The sequence below is a fragment of the Platalea leucorodia genome (genome assembly GCF_965183815.1).
Source record: "Platalea leucorodia genome assembly, chromosome: 9".
NCBI classification, from domain to species: domain Eukaryota; kingdom Metazoa; phylum Chordata; class Aves; order Pelecaniformes; family Threskiornithidae; genus Platalea; species Platalea leucorodia.
In genome coordinates this window covers 31,377,815-31,402,987 of record NC_138831.1, presented here as the reverse complement: position 1 = coordinate 31,402,987, position 25,173 = coordinate 31,377,815, and the positions used below count along the sequence as shown (strand labels likewise).

General features: G+C 37.9%; 1 protein-coding gene across 4 annotated transcripts in view; it reads left to right on the top strand.

Annotated features, from left to right (window-relative positions):
- The window catches only part of UBE2Q2 (ubiquitin conjugating enzyme E2 Q2), a 53,466-nt gene that overhangs the window by 16,621 nt on the left and 11,672 nt on the right, over positions 1–25,173 (top strand). For 3 of the 4 annotated variants that reach the window (XM_082321411.1, XM_082321409.1, XM_082321410.1), the window contains exons 2-6: positions 1,245–1,349; positions 8,433–8,537; positions 10,212–10,268; positions 12,357–12,497; positions 20,761–20,845. In XM_082321411.1, the coding sequence (XP_082177537.1) occupies positions 1,245–1,349; positions 8,433–8,537; positions 10,212–10,268; positions 12,357–12,497; positions 20,761–20,845 (493 nt within the window). The remainder of the gene's footprint in view (positions 1–1,244; positions 1,350–8,432; positions 8,538–10,211; positions 10,269–12,356; positions 12,498–20,760; positions 20,846–25,173) is intronic. The other variant, XM_082321412.1, reaches the window with a different exon arrangement.

Sequence of the window (25,173 nt, the reverse complement as noted above, 5' to 3'; positions counted from 1 at the left end):
GTAAGACCTGGGGATGTGAAGATAATATCTGAGTGATAAAACTGAGGTTCAGCAATTTGTCCTCAGCTACTAGAATTTAATTGAGTGGGTGAGAAGTGGAGAATGCCTTAAATAACTAAAACAAAACAAAAAAATCCAAGCATGTCAATGATATGAGGGGACAGTTACTGTTGAGTTGGAAGCTACATGGTTTCCTCCATCCTTAAAATGTTACCAAACCTGTGTTAGGAAAAAAATTGGAATTGCTGTTTGAAACATCTAAACAAGAGGGGGAAAAAAACTTGTTTACCTCTCCGTAGCAAGGGTCCTTCTAGCACCTTCTGAAGGGCTGTATGCTGTGGCAGCTTAGTGACAGAAAAATCACTTGTCATGGATTGTATGAGCGATTGTGGGCCACATCTGTTCCATATGATGTATGTACCCTAATCATGGCTTGTTCTGGAAAATCGAGTACACTTCTAATCCTGTGAACCCATTTGATCTCACCGTCACTAGGATGTGTTTTTTTGCACTTGGCGTAACAACCGTAGGACTCTATTGATGGAAGAAGGTTATTCTGTAAGCTTTCTTGATAGGGTTGTATGCAGTATATTGTTTGAGAAATCTTTCACCAGTGGAAAGTCCTCTGCGAGCCTTGATGGTACAAAGATAAAATTGCAGATTTTTGGCATCATGGTCTGCCTGTTACCTTGTCCTCCAAGGCAGGAGATTGGAGCTATGTTGCTTCAGTCTGAGGGGCAGTGCTAGAACAGTTTGAATAATCTTGTTTGAGGAGGAAATCTGAAGACTCCAGGTTTTGTTGCTTTCACAGCTTTTATTTGGAATAATCTGTATTTTTATGAAAAATCGGCATTGGTATACTTTTATTCTTTGACATGTACTACTTGTGATTCCATTTTTTGGTAATAATCACCTGTACTGCATTTCTAAGTTTCTTCCTCCTGCTCCACCCACCTCCAGGGTTTTAAACTTTTCAGCACTGTTTCTTATTTATGTCCGTCATCTGATCAAGATGAAAATAGGATGAAATACTAGAAGAACCAGTTTGCTGGATTTCTTTCAACTTCTCTTGCATTGCCTAAAAATGCTGTGTTAAAAGCTTTTATGTTACCTGACTTGGAGTAAGATAAAAGATTATGTTAATACTGTGTTGTGAAATTTTGGGGGTGAATGAGTTTTAAAAGCTTTATGGGTTTTTTGTTTATTTATTTGTTGGGTCTTGTGTGTTGTTTTTTTTTTAACAGGAGTCTTACCCCTCTTCATCACCAATATGGTTTGTAGAATCAGATGACCCAAACCTGACTTCAGTCTTAGAGCGTTTAGAAGATATTAAGAAGAGCAATACGCTGGTGAGCAAGTGTTTTGGTTGCTTTGGGTGTTTATTTGGTTTTGGTTCTTTATTTAGCTCTGTCACATTAACAAGCAGTTAAATTAGTTCAATTTTGGGGTTACTTGAGAAGTTTTGTAAACACAAGTTTCTCTTCCAAAACCATATGAATGAAAAGTAATCCGAAAGATTTGGGGCAGGGCGGAGAAGATGACTTAAATTCTTGCTCTTTAAAAGAAGTTAAGTTTCAGCTCCAATAATTACACTGTTTAAGGTTTTCTGAAAATAATTAAACAGTGAAATGCATGACGTCTTAAAACTACTGAATAAAACAGCTCTTCTAGTGTTTTCTTTGCATAGAGATGAATTATGGAGGCAAAAGCTTTGTGTTCTTGAGAATGTATATTCTCCAAAACATGGCTGTAATGGTAACTAATACAAAGAATTCCTGGTTTCAGTAAAGAAGACTTGACCTGATAGCTTCTGGTTCATCTGAATGTTGCTTAGATAGTGATAAGTTTGAACAGTGTTGTGACTTTGGACAATTGCTATTTAAAGAAAATCTTTGCACAGATTCTAGTGGTAGTTCTGCATTTCAGAAAACTATCAGGCATCATATCTTACTTGAGTACCCTTTTCATGTAGTGATAGGAGCTGTATATATATAAAAAATTAACGTCCCATTCTATGCAGGAAAGTAAGTGTCCTTGACTATTACCTGAAGAAAAATTTCGGTACCAATGTACTTTGTTCCACAAAGAGAAGTGTTGCAGCCTACTGACAAATTCAGTGATTAAAAGTGTTGGGTTTTGGTCTCCAAATTCAGCTTTATGGATATTAAATAGCCCTTAAGAATGATCTTTATTAACAGATTATTTTAACATTTTTTTGTTTATTTTTGTGTACAGGAATGCATGCATGCATGTGATGCATACAAAAGAAATCAGTATGCAGGGTAGTGCTTCTTGCATCGATTATGTGCTGGCCTTAGTATTTGCCTGGTTTTGGAAAAGTTGGGAATGTTCCTTCTCATTAAATCACTTACCTGTAATGTTTACTGGGATAATGTTAATTAAGCATACTCGACCTTAAATAATGATGTGCAAATTTCTTTTTCTAAAGAATGTTTAGGATACATTTGACTTCTGGCAGAAATAATTAGAAAACTAACAAGCAAGTGTGAGTCTTCATGTGCCTTGCCATGGTTAAAAACAAAGGGGCATTGCAGAGGAACATTAGTGTTTTAATGTATTGGATCTAATTACAGGAGACATATGTATCAGTTGTTTGTTTTATTCTTACAACCTAAACTTTAGACTAAGCTACATTTTGAAGAATGTTATCTCTCTTAGTCTTTGTGACTTCTGCCTAGAAAGACATATGACAGTATAGGAGCAGAAAATGTGGCCAAATCAACTTTTTTCTTAAATACACTTCTCGGAAGGTTCTCCAGCTTGAAGCTGGTGTGGCTAGTAGCTTCAGACTAAAGGTTTTAAACAAGATATTTCCTATGTTTAACGGCCTACAGGTTTACTTGCAATAGGGTAGAAAGCTTTATTGCAAATATGCATAGGACTTGCTGTACTGAATTGCATATGCACGTAGACAGCTTATGTACATTGTAAGAAAACAGCTTCTGATATCAAGATTGTACTTGCCCATGTAAAAGCTGATGGGTTGATGTAATAGACACCTGTGGATGGCCCATTGGTTTCTCAGGAATCCACCCCACATCATGTTATGCCAAGATGAAGACAGAGGGAGTGGTTGAAGAGACAAATACTTACGCTACAAAATCTGACTTCTTTGTTTTGCTCAAAAGGCTTGGCTTTGTGAGTTTTGGGTTTGTTTTTTCTCCCTACAACTTTTCCCCTTGCAACTCCCTCCCTCCCCTTCAAGGGCGTTGGAGCAACTCACACACAGACTTCTTGCAGGAAGGGATAAGGAACTACTACCACCTGTAGAAACTCAGAGGCTTCTGACTTATCACGCTATCTCCTAAAAATCACTTAGTTCAATTTAAACTTTTAGAATGTTTCAAACCAGTTTTCATTTAATCAATTGCAGGTGAAGGATTGTTTGTGCCATGTTGCTCTAAACTCGTAAAGTTATTAGAACAGTCAAATTTTGAATGGGAAATTGCATTGAACTCTTCCAGGAGCTCAACTGAGCACAGTGAACATGTGCTAAAAGCACTGCTAGCACATGTACCCTGATTTAGAGTTCTTGGTATTAGTCTACCCTTTCTACTTGCTTTGTAACTTTTGACAGGTATCAGCTGTTTGTGAAACCGAAGAACATGCTCTTCAGGCATAAAAGTTTGACAGGGCCATATGTATGGAAGCTGTCCATGTCATTTGACCATGTCATTTACCATGTCATTTGACATGGTAAAAGGAAAACTGGTTTACCTATGTTTAAAATCATACATACCTGTCCTGGAAAATCTTCTGTGGGTCTGAAACTCTGTGTTACCTTGGCATCAGCGTGATGCTTTTTGCTATGAAAATTCTTCAAAGCACTAAAAATGTTGAAAGGTTGTTAAGAACATGATCAGCATAGATAGCATTAGGTTTGGAGGCTTTAGCTGCTTGACTGTTCATATTGAACAAGCTCCAGTCAGCAGATGAAGGGGCTACAGAATTCTCTCTGACCCCTAGTGTCTCCTGAATTCACTTTCAGATCTGGAAAACCAGCTTTGCATTAGACTTGGTAGGTAGCTGAAACTGACAGCTGCCTTCTAGTGGTTGTGCAATGCCAAAGAGAAGTCCTGCTTCAGTTTCATCGTTCTGTTTAACGCAATGGAAGTTATAGTTGCAAATCTAAAGTCTCAAACCTTACTTCATGGGTTATTAAATATAATTATACATGATTTGGAGGTTTGCTTTTTAAAGACAATACTGAAATGGACTTAAATTCAGATGGGCAGCTTTGATTCTCACAATCTCCAAACCTTGAGGGCTTAAATGTGCATGGAAGGCTTCAGAAGTATAGAATTCCTGGCATAAGTATGTGTACAGCTTGGATAAGCTGCTGTCCCTAAGCACACTATGTCTGTATTAAGAATTTAGATTTAGTCCCACATGATGGCATTTCGGGAAAGAATGTTGCCTCTTGCAAACTACCAGTGCAGCAGCAACTAATTATGTATTGGGGATCATAGAGACAAAAAGCAGGAAGAAGCTTTGCTTTACTTTCTGAAGCTGCCCAAGGCTGCTGAGTGTGCGTGAGGCCAGTTACTGCCACAGACTACCTGATTGCTAAGTAGTGGTCACACTCCAGATGACAGTTACTTCTTCCCTCTCTTTCCTCTTCAGGAGTTTCCTTCTGTGTTAGGCTAAGATTTATTGATTCATTTATTTTGTTTTTTATGCAGATACAGGTTGTGTGTGTGTGTGTATATATATGTATATAGATACACGTAGAAGAATAAGTACGTGTATGCTTACACTATACTTCTTCAGTCCATGTTTCTTGGTAATCAGAACACAAGGTGCTTCATAGTGAACCCAGCAGTATATTAATATCATTAAAGGTATCCTAACATTGTTAATGCTTTCATACTGCATTAGAAAGATCTCTTCATGCATAAAAAGGCCTCCTAATGTAGGATAGGTTTCAGAAAAATTGTTCTAAACTGTTTTCAGATTTGTAAGATGTTAACACAGGAAACAACAAATTCTAAGAAGTGTTTTTGTGTTCTAAAACAGTATTATGGTGTCCATAAGAGCTACCAACTTCTCGGAAGTCCTGAAGCATTAAAAGTTGTATTATACATGTATACATTATATTTTAATATTTTGTTGTTATTTTATATTAATTATAATCAATAGCATCAATTTATAAATTTGTCATTGTATTTGGTCACTTGAGCACTTACCTTATGCAGGCTATTTACATTGCTCCTTTAATACCCTGTGAATTATTCATTCTAGTTGCTGTTTAGTTTCTGCTTTAGGCAGTTTGTATTCCAGGGAAACTATTGGTATACTGATAGTCCACTTCTCTTCAGTAGCAGCAAAGCGTGCGTGTTAAGCATTCATTTTACATTAGCCAAGCATGTGAGGTTAGCTTGGAAATACATTTAAATTATTAATACATGGCAGAAATCTGCTATCCCTTTTGATACAGTCTATTCATGTAGTATTAACACATACCAAATCATGCTAGGCTGTGCTTAGAGTGCGGGGTTGGATCAGATGACTTCCACATGTGCCTTTCAGCCCATATTGTCCTGTGATTTTTTTCATACATATGAGCAGAGGATAAAGGGTAATGGTGATGGCGATCCATGGCAGAAGGATCAAGGATATGAAATGAATTCCTGTGGAGGAAAAATATAGCAATAAGGAAGAAAGGTTGTAGAGACGAGATCAGCTTCTCACTCTGCCACCACCTTTGCAGATTGTAGAAACTGACATCAAGTAAAACAACTTAGCTATAAAAATGAAACTGCAGTTTGACAGTTGCATTAAGCTAACCCTGAAGTGTAGACTGCTGCCGAGGAAGGGGCTCCCTGCTCTCAGCTGCACATTCCTGCCTCCCCCCTTTATCGTGAAATTGGTGCTTATGTGCTGAAGCACATCAGGAATTGATCTGCCTCGAAGCTTGCAAGCTGCTGCATGGTTGCGTGATCTCTGGTTCCAGTGCAAATGCGAAGGTGAAAACATGCTGCTGGAGGCAGGGAGACAGCTCTTCAGGCACAGCCACGGTGCAGTTTGGTCCAGGTTGTGCCGGCAGTTTGCAGCTTTGAGAGCGCGTGTGTACCTTGCCATGGTGCTTGTGTTCAGCAGGAAGCGAGAGAAGCTTACAATGGGTTAGGTCCTGCCTGCAAAGATTCCTTCTGAATTTCAGTTCAGGTGACGTGACTTCTTGTGAGAGGATGGGGAGTGGAGGAAGCAATTCTTAACTCTTTTCCCAGCCCTTACCATCTCTTTCTGTAGAGACACATCTAATATTGTGTTCAACTGCTTTTCCAAGCTTTGGACCAGCCAAATGCCAGTGGTGGTATCCTTCCCCCACCATTTAGATTTTTTGTATGCTTCTCAACAGATGTAAACAAATTAATGGCTTGCCTAGCTTTACATAGCTATCTGAGAAAAATTACAATTCCTGAAACGTTATAGTTCATGCTCCAGCTCTCTATGAGGCAGTGTTGTTTGTGCAGAGAAAAATTTTCTCAACAAAATGTGTAGCAGTGCAACTTTAAGGATCTTGCAAATACTGAGAATAATAGTTCTAAGACCTGTGGTTCTATCTACCAACTAACTTTTTGATTGATTAACCTGCTTTCTGCCTGCTAAAAGATTTCCTGGTGTTTCAGACACCCAGGAAGTTTCAAACAGGTGTAGAGTCTTAACACTGATGAGAAATGTGATTGTTACAGAAAGCTTCTGGCAACGTAAACCATCACATCTCGTGTATCTACTCACAAGAAATGTGTTGCTGACACACCAGTTCTTTTGGTGTCATCTGTTTTATTTTTGAGTTAAGGATGACTGTCATGAAAGATGTAGAAGCAGCAATGTGGTGTGATAGGAGAGAATGTCATAATTCTTGTAATGCAGGCTGGTATGTCAGTACATGGCCTCCAATGAATAAATAACAGTCCTGTTAAACAGGAACGTTGAATTCTGCTGGAGAAGGGAAAAGCATTGAAGCTTTCAGATAGCAGAAGGGCAGCATTTGCTTATCACTGCTAGTGATTTGGGCTTGGAAATGAATTCTTAACCCTGGAGAGGCTGAATTTTCATTTGCAGTAAGGTAAGGTAAGAGCATTTAAACTGGCCAATAGCAAGGCTTTAGACATGTAGAATATTTTGGAGTGACTAGATTTTTCTTGGATACCTTAATTTATTGTATATTTTAAGCAATGCAGTATATAAACACCAAATAGTGATGTAGAAGTATCATTCTTTCAGGATAATACAGTCTATGCTGTAACTTGGGTGAGGCCACATTGCCTGAGTCTCCCTCCTTTATGGAGAGATACTTAGAGGGAAGCGGGGGTTGCCGCTCTAAGCGTAACTACTAGTAGTGCTGAAGGATATGTGTGCAGAAATGGCTGTCTTGCACACTGCCTTCTACAAGTGGCAAGACAAACTCCCTTTGGTATCTGGAAGAAAAGCCTATAAATGGATGTATAATTTTTGCAAGCATTTTTCTAGGGTATTATTCTGCAAGTAATGAAGTGTTGACCATTTTGCAAATGTATTCTGCAGTTCTTTCTTTGTTTTTCTGGTATAGCTATGCAAAGACCTTGAAAAGTTAGGAAATGCAGTAGTACAGTCTCTTATGGTCTTGGCCTTAACTAGGAATCTGAGGCTGCCTAGGGAAAGTTAGCAGCTATAGAAATCCACTTAATTAGTGTCGTGATCGAGAAGCAAACTTAACGTTTCTCTGTTTCTGCAGAACTAAATTTATTTTCTGGATAGCATTACAGTGAGTGAAAGGTGTTCCATATTTTGCAGTTAACAGAACACAGTCAATGTAATGCTGAAAGTTGGAAACAGAAATCAGTGATAGTAACAGATTGTGCCTCAACCTGATACAAGATATGGGAAGCAGACTACTTGGGCTCTAGCTCAGAGGTTGGCTAGTTTCTATGCCTTATACAGTGTTTGTCTTGCTTGTAGCGCCTCACTGGTGTGCCCTAGAAAGGGGTTCAGGATGTGGAAAATCAGACTGTTCCTCCTTGTTTTTTTGAAGACATGGTTCTTTAACCTAGGAAACTGGAATGGACCATCTTGTCTCATGGAATATGACCATTTGATTATTCCCTAGTGATTTGTGGCTGACACACCTATGCCTGGAGTTGATGATGCTGCCAGAGCAGATTATTCTTTTGCTCATGACTTTCTTCACTTGACATGAGGAGATGAATGGGAGCCATCTTTAACTTGCCCTGTCCTTGGTTTCCCATTGTGGGGATTTTATTACAATGACTACAGAGAAAAAGAGGGATCTTTAAACTTTATTCCGGTGTGTGCAGATTTAAATGCTGTACACTGACGGAAACTTCAGTACCAACAGGTGAAGAAAATTCAACGTATGTTGTTCTGTGCTTTGGTTTAAATAGATGTTTCCATGTTTTCTTTTTTTATAGCTTCTTCAACAGCTGAAGAGATTAATATGTGACCTCTGCAGATTATATAATCTTCCTCAGCATCCAGATGTTGAAATGTTAGATCAGCCATTGCCAGCTGGACAGGTAAATTAAAAAGCTGTGGATGCCTCCTTATGGCAATGAAGGAGTTGTTTTTTCAACTCCAAGAAAGAAGATGGTGGGAACGATTAAACTTTGTGTAAGCCAGAACTGAGATATGAAGCACTGTTGGCTTTATAGTGTCCTCAGTCCAAATTCTGTTTGTAGAATCCATTTAATAATGGTGTGATAATATTACACAATTTCCTTCGGAGTTTCTGTATCACTGAAAGGTGTGTATGTGATACCAGTGCTGTCAGTTGAATTCCCTCCTAAATACTGTTCAAGCCAATCACTGTGCATTCCTAGTGCTTCCCAAATTTACTTTTTTTCCAAAATGTAGGTGTGATTAAACACTGTTTGCTTTTTCTTGAGGAGTATATGTTTTACAGTGTGCACTTGGATGAACTACTAATGATGTTTTCCTTCCTCTTCAATCCCTTGCAGAGACATGGGATATCAAGACCATATGCTACTTTGGGTAGGGAGTATTTGAGATGCCTTGTTTACTTTTTGGGCTCTTGTCAAATTAAGAGTTGTGAAGGGCTGTGAAATGTTCTGGTTAACTAAAACGTTTTGTATTGTGCTGAAAACAGAACTGGTAACTGACAGTAACTGTTCTTTTTTTTGTATTTTTAATAAGATTATGATATCTTCTTTTGCTTATACATGTTAAGATGACATGACTTCTAAAAACTCCTGTAGCGTAACAGATGGTTTTCCTGTGGTGACAGTGCTATAGTAATGACAAATAACTTGCTTAATTTTGGTCATGTGCCAAATTGTAATCCTATAGGTCTTTTCTCTCAGCCACCCACGTAGCAGTGCAATTGTAAAGCAATAGGCCTGTAATATTAGGAAGTGGCTTTGTTGAAGAGTCTTGCTTATGCTCTGAAACTCAAAAACAAACTCATGGAAGGTTTCTTAGCTAGAAGCGTCGGATAATTTGTGAGTTGAATAAGAGAGGCCTTAGTAAGTCAGACCAGAGATCCATCTAGTCCCCTGCATTGTCTACAGCAGTGGCATTCCTTCTTTGCCAAAGATCGAGTGAGCAGAGGACAAGCATAACAGAATGCTCCTGAGTATTTCTGCAGCTCAAACTTCCTAAGCTTGAAGTGGTATCCTGAAACGGAAAGCCATGAAAAATGAACTCCAATGTTTTGTTTTGGTATTTTATCAAATAATGTAATAACAATGGCTATATGATTATAGTAGTTCTTGCATAGAAGTTCTAGGTAGGAAGACAAAAAGCCATTAAGTTTGAGAGGTCTGAAGTTTGTTGGGTTTTTTCTTTTTAGAGGTCTAGCATGTATATGGATTGTAGTCAGAGCCATGATCTGATTTCATGGTTAAGAGATCATGAGTTATAACCTGCTTGTTTATTGCATTTGTCACTGTCTCAGAATAGAATATCTGTATCTGAATCTTAAGTTTCCACTTAGAACTTAATGTGAAATTAATTATAACATTTTGTTAATCTTTGCTTCGTGCAAAAATCTCTTCACTGTCATACTCCACGAAAGCATCTTTGTGTATCTTTCACATTAAACTTCAGTCCTTGCAGACCTTGATAAGTGTAACTTTTGTATATACTGCGTTCTCTTTGATAGTAGACTTCCTGTTTTTGAAAGAAAGGAACGTGTGCACAGTTTATGCAGAAACCTCATTGTTGTATTGCAGAATGGAACAACTGAAGAAGTTACATCAGAGGAGGAGGAGGAAGAAGACATGGGTGAAGTATGTGTATATATGAGATTGTTACCCTAATCTAGTAGAATTCTGGCATTTTTCTCTGCATTGGTGGGCTAATTATTAACCCAAACTGTAAAATGTAATCTCCATAGAGTTCAACAGAAAAGACAATTAAAAATTTGGATGTTTACCTTAACATCAGCTTTCACTTCAACCACCAAAACTAGTGAAATTTTCTTCTGAAGCCTAGATTGCAGTTGTGAGGTACTTGGATACAGAGAATTGGACATCTGTGCTTTAGTCAAACAATACATAACATTGTGTGCAAAATCAGTAAGTTTGCATAGTTAACTCCTATTTCAAGCAGCATATGAACTGGCTCTGATACAGTCGAAAGTGCCTCCAAAATTGAAGTAGACTGGCTAAGAGTAAATCAGTTTGCTGATTTATTAAACAGGTGAGCTAGTTTTTAACTATAATACATTGAAAGAAATGGAAGGACATCTGAAACAGACATGCTAAACTTTAAGGCAACACGGTGCTCCTTTTAATGAGCTTTTTACTGTGTGAGAACCACCCCTTTCAATTACTTCTACACCATGTCAGAATAGCTCCAAGATGCTTCCTTTTTAAACCACTATAAATAGCCTTGTTGTAGGAGAACTATTCTGGCTACTTCAGATGTAGATTTTTAATGAAGAAGGTGTGTAGTAAGAATGAACAACTCATTCTTTGAAGAGGAGGTCTTCCTTTAGAAAAGATCTAAATGTTACCTGTGTTCTGGATTTAATTTCAAGCAGCCTCTCTTACACCATATTTAGCCTGATCCAGACCACATTTGTTGGAGCCAGAGTTTCTGTAAAGGTAGTATGTACGCTCCCATATCCTTCTGCCTCAAGGCTCTTTTTGTTTGCTTGCAGACTTGTAAGTAGCCTTTTGCACTCTCTTTGGGTTACTTTAGACAAAAACATTATCATGTCTCTCATTATTTATAATCTGTCAGGTGGCATTCTGTGTGGCACTGATATCTTCAACTTGTAATCTAGTTCAATTTCTAAATTGAAAAGCAGCTTAGGGTTCCTAGGGCTATATCATTATTTTGAGAAATATGAGCATTTTAAAGAATACTCAGTCTAAAATCTGTTACAGTTGGAGGAGACGGTGTTGTCAAAGGCACCAGATAAGTGTGTTTCTTACTATGCAAGACATCCTTGAATTTGCACTTACGGCCAGGTTTTCCTGCCATGCAAACAGATGGTGCATAAAGAGTAGCCACAGGTGTGGTGGAGCACTGCATATTGAAGCATATCTGGTAGTTGTGTACTCATAGCTTGCTGGTATGGCTGCTGTAGTGCTTCCTTTTTCATCCTGAAGTATTTGCATCCTTCCCTCCTCTCCACAAATAGCACTTGAATCACCTTACAGGCAGTTGTCTTAAGTTCAGAGTGCTCCTCTGCAACAGGATAACCCCGTCTCAGAATACAGAGTGGAAGATTTTTCAGTGTCTTAGCCTGGAACTCAGAACTGAAATGCTTGTGTGATCAGGATACTTGACCACACAATTTTGTCTCATATCCTAATGCTGCATCTAATCTTCAGCTGAAATGTTCCCCTTGAATAAGGTACATGTAGCTTTCTAATATTTAACTTTCTTCGAGGGTTGCTATAGCCCTGCCAGATCTGTTAACCATTGTTTGCCAGGAGTGTAACATAGCTAGGATTCTAATTGAAAAAGGAGTCTCCTTTTAGAAACATCTTGAAGACACCCTAACTTTGGGTACGTTTGGATTCTCAAGCCCTGTTCAAAATGGCTTAACTTCCTGTTTTCTACCTACTTTAATGGGCTAATTCACTACAATCTTAACTTCTTACAGAGGTTTTATTGTGCTTGTTTCTGTGACCAGAAACATGTTGCGAATCTGGGTCTTGTTTGTATTGTGAAGGCTCCCTACACCTCCAGTGAATACTGTTGGCTGAGAGTGTGAAGTTAGAGCAAAATAGTAACGGCATCCAACAATCACTAATACATACCGCTGTGCAGTATGACTGTATCCCTAAATGCCTTTGGAGAGGGTTTTGTTGAACAAAGAGCATAGTTAAGTTATTTACAGTGAATTTTCCTCCATCTTGTAGGACATTGAAGATCTGGATCACTATGATATGAAGGAGGAGGAACCAGTTGACGGGAAGAAATCTGAGGATGAAGGCATTGAAAAAGAGAACCTTGCAATCTTAGAAAAAATCAGAAAAAATCAAAGGCAAGATCACTTAAATGTGAGTTAATGATTTGTGTTTTTTCTTTGCAATACTTCTGGCTTTAAAATAGAAATGGCTTTCAGCAAATAAAGCCTACTGCTCTGCACCTAGACATAAATTAACCTGTAGCTGACTTCCAGCATGTATAGGACAAATGTCTCAAGTTATGGGATTTAGATAACTCTTTTTGGAGAAGTTTGAATAGGCCAGCTAAAATTCTAAGGTCATATAGTAAATGGACTCATCTTTCATCAAAATCTGTGGCACGGGATGTTAGTTGTCAGTCCATATCCCAAAAAGGCACAAAACCTACTTCAAAGCACTCCCATTCAGCCTGGGAGAATGCTGTCTTTTAACTTTTGTCAAACTTGCATTGGGGTATTTTTGGCATTTTGGGTAAAGAATTATCTTTTAGCTTTTCACTAGAGTCAACTCTTACGTATAAATCCAGGTTTCGCACTTGTTAATGATATTGAACTGGTCTTCAGAGGTATCTATTTGGTTGTCCCTCTGTCTCTTGCTTGATGCCTGTGTTATGAACAACAGTCCTCCTTGCAGAATCAGCAGAAAGCATCTAGGTTGTAAGCATGACTTTTGTTGCTGAGCCCTTATTAAAATAACAAATAAAGCCATATATAAAACTGACTGCATTAAAAGTCATGGGTGACTTAACATACTTCGTAAACCCAGGAATTTGTGCTTTAAATCCATTTTATGCATGAGTTTGTTTTTCACTAGCATCTATGCCACTTGGAAATTACTCAGGATTTTGGGGTTTTTTTTTACCAGACATAAAGCAAAGGGCCTTCAGCAGCTCTGCAGCTTTATTATCACAGTTTTCTGAGTGATCCTGCCAGCAGGCAGTTGTAAAAAACCTGTTTGTTCTCCAGAGGCTTAGAAATGTTTTGTCACAAGTGCTAAGTTCCAGAGAAGCTTCTACTTCTCAAAGGTGTATGTAGGAGGGAATGATGATGTCATACAACCTTAATTTTATTTAGCCTGGCTTCCAAAGAAATCAAACCTTCTGTTTCAGAGGCTTAAAATGTGTAATGCATGAAATTCAATGCTTCTGTTCATGACCAATTTCAACCAAAGGTAAGGGTTCTAAAATTTTCATAAGTCACCTGTACAGAAAGAAGGTGCTTAAATTGGTGCCCTCTACCATGTCAGCTCATAAGTTTTTATATGCTGTTTGGCAAGTCAGCAGACATGTAGATCATGTCCAGACATAAGATGTGCTATTTCTCGTTAAGCTAATAGTTGAGGATGTAAGCAGTAGTTAGGTACAGGGGAGGGACCTGTAAGTATTTAGGGAAGGAATAAGATTTAGGATTGGTATGTAGTGAACATCTGGATTTTTGCCCAAGGAACCAGCTCTGTTCTAGTTCTTAGACTTGATGATTTTTCCAGTAAATATTTTCTAAAAAGCCTAAACTGCACTTAAAAATTACGTTAGATTCAAGAGAATTGCTGTTGTAAACTTCTTTTGATTTGTAGCGAGAACTATATACATTCAAAGTGCTCAGAGGTAGTCAAACCAATCCACTTTTTATATTGGATGCACTCCTGATAGATCTAGTTATCATAAGAATTTAGGGAAAAAGGCTCCTTTAGTTAGCAGAATCTTGACTATTTCTTGTCATGGATCACTGGCCATAAATAACTTCATCTAGTTTAGAAAAAAACTTCTTCCTCTTAGTTTTAACTTTTACATGGAAAAGAGATTCAGTTTGTAGCCATCTGCTTTGCAAAGGAAAGAAACAGAAATGCTTCTATCAGAGTTTTTCAACTACAAGTCTGCTCCTGTCCCAGTGCTGCTCTAATATGACTTGAGTGCAAACCTGTCAAAAATACTTTAGACTTATGTTCTGCTGAAATAGGCAGCATGAGATAGCTGGCTAAAGGAGACTGCTCTTTGATTTGTGTATGAATTCAATAGTTACCTATCAGGTTGTCTGAAGGAAAGTGTACAGTAATGATCACCCCTTCAAAAAACAAAACAAAACAAAAAAACCACAAAACACCACACCACCCTCCCAACCTGATCAGCATTTCGGTATATAAAAGCAGGTAAACATAAAGTGCCAAAATGCTTTTGCTGTATAGTCAAGTCTGCTTTAAGACTTGATTAACCATAAACACAATGATCACTTACTGGTTTTGTTTAAACTTAACTGTTTGTTCAGAGTTTGAGAAGGTGCCTATTGAGATTCTGTGTTTGTAACTCAGACCTTATCGTAAAGACTCCTTCCTCTTGCAACCTGAAAGGCATGGTCTGCGTTACTGTCGTCTAAAAATTTGGTAAAACTGAAAAAAAGTTTTTGTAGTGTCAAAATTCTTCCTTGGTGTGGAAAGCCTCTTAAAACTGCAGATTTTCTTTTGCTATCTGTTATTTCCCATTTGGCAAATAGTGCTTTTTCTTTTGCTTTCTCCCTCCGCATCTAGTGGAGCTGAAATGAACATTGCTGTTTTTTTGTTTGACAACAGCAGATTCGGCTTACATAATAGCTGTTTCTCATGCCAAGGCACTCTCGTTGATGCTGGTGCATAAACAAGGTCAGCTGAGTACAGGGAACAGGGTATTCAACTGCTGCTGAGGAACCGTGGTATTTTTGTGGGTCACCAGAAATAGCTGCGCTGCTTAAAAAATTTCTCAAAGGACTTGTGAGGGTTTACTCTTTAAGTGCTTGACAACTGAAAACTATAGCTGCACTACTGACCTAGGAAACAGCTAACCTAGTAGCACTTAAGGGCCCTTTATGATGCCAAAACACGGGTCTTTTAATAGAACATGTTAAACATGCTCTGAGATAGCAGAAGTTTGCTCAGTATCCTAACATAAAGCAAAATTTAAATCTGTACAGCCCTTCAAAGTGGGTTTTCTTAAAGGACAGTACGAGTTTCACAAACTTAAATGTAGTGGGTTTTCACACAAACCACACACCTCTTTTGGTATACTTTGTTTCCTCAGGAGAGGAAAGTAAAACAAAGCCATGCTGTGTACATGCTCCTTGTTGGAGGAGGGAACGTGAAGCCTAATGTAGGACTTTGACTAGTGCCCAGTGCAACCAGGAGACTTTTCAGTTTCTTTACGTGTTCTTTGGCCCAAATCCATGGGTTGTCCTCTCTCCCCTTGGCTAAATGCAGGTTGACATTACGGATCATGCTAAAGGTTTTTCCGTAGGAAAGGAGTGTATGCAGTCCTGTTCTCGCGTATTCTTAACAGGTTAAAGACATCTTTCTGCTGCTCAAGACTTTTGTCATAGGAGTTTTTAGGGTTTGTGTGTTTTATACAAGTTAGAGAATATGTATCTGCTAATTTTGTAAACTAGTTCTCTTCCTTGGCAGTATCCCTAATCCTATTCTTCTTGCCGACATCAGGAAATAAACTTAAATTTGGCTTGCGGTACAGTATGTAACTTGGAGCAAGAATTAATCCTCCTCTTAACATTGTAATAACTTTAAAGAACCACTTGCTTACTGGGAATAAAAAAAGGTCTTTGAACTGGAATCATTAACTTCAAATATTTAACAACTTGCTGCTGCTTGCTTTTCAGAGGTCTCTTCCCACATAGTCATTTTAGAGATTAATGCTTTTCTTATTTAGATAATGCTATTAGCATTTTCCATTTCCTACTGAGGAGTTTATGCACTTTCCTTTAGAAGTTTCAAATGTCTCCACTTTGATCTTCGGATTTTATGAAGTCTAAGGTGTCATTTCCATTTTCAGTCTAATCCTTGAAGTAAGCATGAATCTGCTTTAACTTCCAGGAATGAATGTAATTCTGCACAAATACTGAGAAAGTTCAGTGACAATAGAGCAAACTTGTATTCTTTAGCTCTTTTTGGGTCACTTTAGATTTTATCTTATTCTCTGGGAGGAGTTTCAGTTTTTGTGTTTTGTTTTAGCAGGTAATTTTTAGTCTTGTGGCCAAATTATCTGAAATGTATTGTGAGTGAGGTGATTTACGGTACTGTTTTGATGTGTGACAGTATTTTTCTGATCAGACAGAAAACAGACAATCTGGTCTTTGGATTTAAAACTGCAATGAACTGCACCTCCTACTTCAGATAACTCATTTAAGGAGTGGACTGTGGTTGTGTTTCGAGGGATGGAAGGGGAAAAGAAAATGCCCAGAGGAGAAAAGCTGAGGCTGCAAAACCTATCTCTGGAGACTTAGTGCATCAGACAGCTAGGTAGGGCAGTGGCATGTGCTGTGGTGATTTCTGCACGGTTAGGTGGGCCCTACTGACTTGCGAATGCAGAAGTTCTGAACTCCTAGTCTTCTTAGAAGTTGCTTAACTGTTCTATAAAGTATTTTACTCAAATTTATACATTCACACTAAAATACTAATTAAGGATAGAAACACTTCTGAAAAATATAATGCCTATATTGACCTGGACTAAAGTTTCACATTTCTGACAGCGGCAGAAGCACATCCTTAGGGGGAAGAGTTTGAGAACAGGACAAGCTTGTCGTGATGCATCTCATGAGGATTTTTCATGTCCAACAGTTTTGGCTCTGGGAATCCCTGCACCAGGTGTTTCTGTTATTTGCAACTCTCAGCAAATGGCATGTTGTCCACATAAGTGTGTACCTCCTGTAGCAGGGATTTCTCCAGCTTACCTGCTCATTGTTCTGGAGAACCACAGGTATGCTTGTACAGGAGAGGATGATCAAGTGAGACTTTTTGTACCTGTTTGGTTACTTAATAGGAAAAGGTCACTTGGGGCTTGTCTGGCAGCTCTTTTAACTTCTTCAGTTTACAGATCAAATGCCTTTCTGCCCTTGGCATCAACCCCACGTGACAGATGCTTATCAGATCCCATGATTGACTAGTTATTTCTAAGGCAGTTGCGACTATAAGTCTTGATCTCACAACTGGAGAAATGGGAGCTTTATCTCCCTTGGAGTGGTAAGTCCCACTTTTCCAGAAGGATACTCAGTTATTTATATCTGAATTCAGTCTTTGAAATTATAACTTGCATATAGGGAGTTACTGAAAATGAAAGTTTTTAATTTTAGTACCATTATAGTCAAACTGAACTCACTGCTTTACTATATCACACAATGGTGTAATGCAGGTAGTACTCTCTTCTAAACTGCACTTCAACTGTAATAGAAGACAAAAGTGACACCAGAATGAAGACTTTGTGTTTCAAAGCAGTGGTGTTTGGCATTAAGGTTACCATCAGGTATAACAGTTAATCTCTGCACACTTCCTCTTCAACTTCCTGCAAGGGTAGGTCAAAGCATGCAGAGTAAGCTCCTGTGCTAAACTTCTTAGGTTAAGCTTGCTAGCCTGTTTCTCTTGCCCATAGGTTACTAGTTTGCAGTCTATTGATTCTTTAAAGTAGCAAGTCTAACTATATTTAATACTGCTATATAAGGAGTGAGCAGCCCAACTAGAACCTCCTAGGAAAAAAGGGTGGAAAACACTGTTGTAGCCAAAGTCTACTGAGACTAGCTTACACACACTAAAATGAACCTTTTTTTAATACCAATTCAGTTTGTCAGCAGTTATAATGGCACTCAGGAGTATGTGGGTGTGTTAAGTTTTGGTTTTTAAATTACTGCAGTACAAAAGATACTTAAATTTTCCTATGCAAAGGTGAGCTTCCAACATTATATACAGAAATTCAGTAGCTTAATTTGATGGAAATAAAGATGCAATGAGGAAACGAGTTTTCCACAGGATGTCTTTGAGAACCTAAGTTGTTTTTAAATTGCCTGTGCTTAGAGGTTGATGTTCTGTGAAAAACGTAAGAAAATTCCTTCTTTCAGTAACAGTACAGCAGATGAGGCAAGGATATTGCACAGCTCTGCACAGAAGAAAGCCAAAATCTCGACACTTCTCTATGAAGTTGCTTTCCTCCAGACTCAACACATTCATGAGTCTCAACCTTAACACTCACGGTAGAGGTCTGAAAAAGCACAGCAATTTTACAGAGAATGGTGGTTAACACTGTGTTAACTTGTTAAGTGTAATGCTTCCTTTTTCAGCTAATCTGCAAATAGTCGGTATAAATAGTAATAATCTGCAAATAATGTATATAAACAACCAGTTTTTTTTCCATAAAACTTCATTTGCTTGCTATTAAAGGAAGAGAAATCCCTTCTTTGATACTGTTCTATACACAGGGGCTTCAGTAAACTGAGAAATGACTTGTCTGGAGCCCTGTCTTTATGTAGCTTTTGTTTAATCGGATGAAAGGAGTTGCCTTTTATTTGCATATTTAATTACAAAGTTCATTCTTCATACCGGTCTGTTAAGAAAAACTAGTGAAATTTCAGTAATCTGCATAATTAAATCCAGTGGAATATGAAAATGAATAGCCTAAAAGAATAGTCTACAGATTATAGTGTGAAGCTAAGCATATTATATTATGCTGCTGAACAGAGAAGACAAAGGAGTATGTGGAGGCTTTAGCATCAAGTAACTATTACTGATATTTAATCCTTATTAAGAAATAATTTGATGCTGCAATTAAGACCTTGTAGAATACATAATATCACTGTTGACTTCAGGCAAACAGGGATGACATTTCAGGTATTACACAATGGTCATAGCTGCTTCAAATTCCTCCAGAAATACTTCTCTGACACTTCTGTCCAGAAAGGATCTGTTTTGTAGATGTTCATAGTGTCTGAAAGGAAACTGAAGAAACAAATCTCTTCAAATTTTTAGATGGAGCAGAAAAACAGACCCATAAAGTAATCATTTGGTACTTCATATAGGAGCCTGAACTTTATTTGAAGTGGGGGCTTGCTTTGTGTTTGGTGGTGGGTTTTTTTTCCTTCCCCCCGCCCCCACAAGCACACTTACGAGCCACATGTATTAGCCTGCATTTCAGTGGGAGTGACTGAAGTCCAAGCAGCAGCAGAGAAATGCATGGGTCTCATGAAATAATCTACCTTTGGGAAACTTGACTGCTGGTGAAAGCTGAAGCTTCACAGGGTTGGGCTTTGGGGTGATACTTACCTTACCTCATTCGGAGTCCTCATTCCTTTTCCATATCTTAAATCTTGCAGTGCTAATTTTCATCTTTCTGTTTTCCAAAAATCTTGAATGTAAAATGGTATTTTGGGTGGAATATATAAGCAGGGTAATCATGTAACATCTAAGATTTAGTATCAAAATATTTCCTGCTAGCTTTGGCATTGAATTGGAGAGAGTAATCTAGGTACTTTTGGTGATCATGTTATTCTAAATAAGCACTTTAATTTTGTAAGGGCAAGAAGTTCTGTGCTCACTTAAAAGCTCAGAAAATTGAGGCAAAAGTTAATATCAAGGTCACAGAACTGTCAGCACTGGGAATGTGTGCAGAATACATCCAGTGCAGCAGTTGTTGATATAAGTAGACAACAGTTACTTGATAACTGGTACATTTATTAGTTTGTCAGTAACTGGTGGTTTTTAGAGCCAGTCATATATGTCACTTAAAGGTCTTTTTTTGTCTTTTTTTTTTTTTTTTTCTTTAGCACTGTATCTCAGGCTGAAATATCAGGTTCAGAAATTGTACGCTAAGTTTTCTATCACTTTGAGATGCTAAGTAATACAGGATTGAGCTCTAAAAGAACAGAAGAAATTTCTGCCCTGGTTGCATAAACCACAAGAACTATGACAAATCACAACAAAATATTTGGTATTTTAAGGTTTACTTACCTTAGTCTTCCTCTCTGTAGGTATTGATTTTTTTCACTCTATTGCAAATAATAGTGTTGCTTTTGTTCTGCGTTTTCTAAATATATTGGTTGGTCTTACTTTATCCAGAAGCTGGTGTTCTATAGTGGATACTTCCCAACTCCTGTCCCTTTTTTCATAATCAAATAAAAATATACTTCTGATAAAACAGCAAAACCTTATTTGCAGAAGCTTGTTCTTGGGATTAGTCTTACTCTTCCTTCCAGTGCATAAGAGCAGAAGGTAAAAGGAAATATTTTCCTATTAGAAATGTACTGAAGATCCGCCTTGGAAATCACAATGCCAGAGAGATTAAACTCTTTTACAGAAAAATGTCTGTTGTACCTTGATTAAAAGTTTGTATCACCTATACCATGTAGTAGTATATATTAATGTGCTGCCTTAGAGGGAGTGACTTGTTTCTTTTGAGTAGTGTTTGCTCACTAGAATATGTAACTTTTCAAAAACCTAATCCTAATACAGAAATTAATATATTCTCAATACCTTCTAGTTAGTGTAACTTTGTAATGGAAATAAAGCTGTTTGATGTAAATATTACTTTTCACTTATTTGGAGTCTTTTTTGTTTGTTTCAGGGTGCAGTCTCTGGGTCAGTTCAGGCTTCAGATCGACTTATGAAAGAACTCAGGGATATATATAGATCACAGAGTTATAAAACAGGTAAAATACTTCAGATTTCCCTTCTTAAAATACACTTTAAAAGAATTCTCTTGGCAAATACTTCCTGCTAATCCCTCTGTGTTTTGTTGTCCTATGTATGTATATATGTGTGTGTATGTGAATATATGTGTGCACATATATAGAGAGAAATAAAAATACATAGATACATACATTATATATAATCTCATTATATAAAGTAGTGTATTTGTGGAGAAAAAGGAAGTCGGGATAGATACGTATCCTCTAAAACGTTCTTCCTTTTTGTTATGCAAAGCTTCATATTAGAGTTAACAGGATTGGTGTAACTATGAGAATGCTCTTGGGGTGGATGACTGCAAAAAACAACTCAAGATTGCTCCTGTGGGACTTTTTGAGTTTTCAGAACTACCTGAAATTCAGCTCTCCAGGTATATAGGGCAAAAGCTTTGACTACTACCAGTGGGTAGTACTGCTCACAAGAATATGCTTGCTGTAGAGGGATTTGTGTTCAACAGCAGAAGGTTTTGTTGTTATACAGGATTTAACCTTAATTACGCTGCTGTTACTTTTATTATTTTGTGATGGTGTTAATCTGATCCTGAGCTCTGTGTATTCCTTGGAATAAGGATACAAATGGCAACAGAAAACAAGCTTGTCTTTTAAATTTGTTTGAATAACAAACACTTATTAGCTGTAGGTAGGTAGGTGGTTGGCTGTTCTATTTGCTCCATATAGGGGCTGTATCTAAACTAGCTCAGCAAAGGAATCATATACTGAATTGTCTGAGTGTTACAGTACAAGTAGAAATTACATAGATTTCAGGCAAGTTGATTTCCTGTAGGTCAGCCAAGTAGACTTCACCACTGCAGCCAGGTATGAGAACCTGGTGCAGGCCAGGATGGGAACAGGAGGAATGACTGATTAGAAAGGCAGTCTAAACTTCAAGCCTCTATCTTTTACTTTTCTGAACTTCTCCCCTAGTTTATTTTTAGTGGGCTTAAATCTTACTTGGTGGCTATGGCATTTTAATTTGTGTGTAAAAGGACAGAGTTGAAGAGACAATAGGCTTCTGTTTTGATTTGCCATAATTATCTTTTAGGTAAATAGCTTTATGTGCTCAAGTACTGTGGACAGTGGTAAAATGTCTGAAGTATAAATTTGATTAGGTAACCTAGTGTTGATCTAGTGTAGCCTACTTCTTTTAGGCTTTATTGCAACTGAGTGCTTGCCAGTATGCCCTAATCACCATCTATCCGGTAAAGAATGGATTAGTGGGTCAAAGGAAGAGCCTAGAAATAGATCTGTGTTAAGTCATGAGGGATGCTTTACTGCCTAGCCATGATCTTCAGGGTTTGTTTTTGTGGTTAGAACAAAGATTGGGTATAACAAACCTGCATGACTATAGAGGTACTGCTGGAGGCACAGTCAGGAGCCCCTATAATTGGTGTAGTTTGAGGTGAGGATTTGGGTTGCTTAATAATGTCATTTCTTGGCTTTAGATTAATAACACGTCTTAACTAGTTGCAGAAGACTGAACTCCTGATGTAGGAAAGCATACTCTAAATGATGAGGAAAAGTAAATCTTGCTAAACTCTAAAGAAAGTTGAAATGCTAAAGGGTGAGTATAGTAACTTAGTATTAGCTTATGACTTGGGAATATGTAAAAAGACTGCAACTGGATGCCTCGTGCTGATCTCTAAAACACGTTAATGAAGTAAAGAGTCAGGTGGAGGTTGACGCTATAAAACTGATGGCAATCCTGCTTTGAAACACTGTCCTAATGATACATTTTTTAAATTTTGCCAGTAAATGATGCTGTTTGTTAAAAAACTTACCTAGATCAATTCCTTATGTCTTCCTTTAGTGTTAGGACTTGAGTGAATTTAAGTTATCAGTTCCTCTTTTTTGCACAGAACTCCTGCTTTTATAGCCTAGTTCTGTCTTTTGTTGTTAGATAATTGTCACCATGTAAGCAGGGGCATGGTAGATAACTGACTTTTTTTTTTTTTTATGTGATCTTTGTTCTGAGTACTTGCTTCATCGTCCATTTTCCCCTTAATTTAATTTCTTACTATTAACACACAAAGGGGAACTATTGTGAAACTTAAAGGTTCTGGTAACTGTTGCAAGGTAATTTAACACTGTTTTCATTTTTTGTAATGTAAGCTAGAAAATCTAAGGCTGCTTTTCAGTTGCGTAAGAATCTATTTAGTGTATGTGAGGCTACATGTTTTCAGGATTGGCAATAGGACAATATTGGGACTTCTGAAGTGAATAATACTCGTAGTAATAGTCCTTTTAAATTTTTCCTTTTCTGTTAAACTGTTTTATAAAAACAGTAGCATTAAAAAACACTGTCAGGACCTCAACTATGGATGTATATTCCAGGTAGTATCTATTTTAGAACTGAAGTTCCTTTAGTGATTGAAATACTGCTGTTGGAGTTCAAGCAAAAGATGACTACAAGCTTGCTGTCAACAGGAATGTTGCTTATCTACCTGGAAAATCTAGATGAAGAACTACCCTTAAAAACAAACAGAAAACTATTTTCTTATGTGCTAACAGAAGCAAAAAATATTGCAGCAAATTAAGATATTCTGCTATAAATTAGACAGTTCATTAACCTGTTTTGATAATAGGATTCACACGTCCTCCAAACTAAGATGATCTCATTTTCAAATACAAAGATGGAGATAATTTGGGGGGGTAGGCAGGGAGGGGGAGGAACAAAGTATTTGGGGATATTAAATGAAATCTTTTCTGTTCATATCTTTAGCAGCTGTGGTGTTCATAGTTACTTGGACTCACTGCTTTTATCCAAAGACTGTATGGGATTTACTTCTAGTTGTAGTAAAGTTGCTATAAGTAAGACATTACCTCTACTTTGGAAGGGGTTGTTTTTCTTCCTGCCTTTTAATCTCTTAATTTTTTGCTGGCTTCATGGTTCTGTGTGCTTGCTTTTACTTCGCCATCTCTATGGATGGCCTCTTAGAGGAATAAAACCAAAGAACTCCTGTGTTTAAGTGAGGGGAACCTATCTTGATTCCCTCCCCTACCTTAAGAATCTCTCGGAAACTGGTACTATTCAGATGAATTCTTCTTGACAGTAACTTTTTTTCCTCTTACTGCCTAAATTAAGAAAAATACATATGAGCTGGTTCCAAATAACACCTCTTGACTATTAAAAAACCCCAAACAACCCCCCCCTTAACTTTGGATAGTGTTGTTAAGAAGCTTCTGTATCATGACAGTGAGCAACCCTGATGCTGCTGGTGTTCGTGAGGACATACGGATACTATTCAGCTCAAAATCTGGGTGCTTGAAAGGTTGATTAAGTAGCTTCCCGTTCTGTTAAGGCGCATTCTTGTCAGTCCTGAACTGCGTGCATCTCTCTGAAGAACCCTTTTACAACTTCTGGTTTAGGTACAGTACAGCTCTTAAGACCAGCAAAAGTTATTCCTTTGGGGAAGCTAGCAAAGCATGTGGACCTTGGTAACCCATGGAGCTGGGGAACTGGCACATGAATTCTGGGTGAGAGCAGGACCTTTAGTGTGGTGGAAGGAACGCAGGAATAGAGCTAGAGCCTTAGTGAATAAACAAGCTGATGGAAGTTCTCTTGTGGTCTTCCATTATTTAGGATATTGTCAGAATCTTTACTGTAACCTGTTCCGTTGTCTGTAACAAGTGTTTTATACTCATGCTAGGTGCCAAAGCCATAATACTGAGAGGCTGCTTCTTCTAGTCTTCACTCCTTTTGGATGTACGTGGAAGAAAATATTCTGGATACAATGGTGCAATAGATTAATCATTAATGGGAGTTGACAACGAGCAGAGTTCTGAATGTAAACTCTTTTGTTGTCAAATCAGAACAGTACAAATGGAAATTCTTATACTTTGTGGCTTCCACTTAGTATAAGTGCAATTCAGAAAATAGTGTCGTTGGATCTGGGAAATTGGAAAAAGGCCTTAATAGCTCCTTCTGTTCATCCTCGAACAGAAAAATGTGGCACCTCTGAACGACCTGCTGATTAAAAGGGACATTGAGAGCACAGTGAGTAAGTTTTCAGACCTACTTTGTTGTCCTAGACTTAGAAAAATTTGAAATCATGATCTTGGCTGCAGTACCCACTTATTTGGGGCACTGTGGTAAGGAGGAACAAGCATGGTTTCTTTACCTTGTTTACTGAGTGTTGGAATGCTTTAGAAACAAAGGTGTCATGACAGCTTGAAATATCATCTGTACTCCAAGTAGTAATGCTTAGAAGTTTCAAGTGGAAGATAATGTTTTCTAGAATAATGAAACTTGGAAATGAATACTGTAATTCCTTGGAGAGGATGTGGTGGCTGCA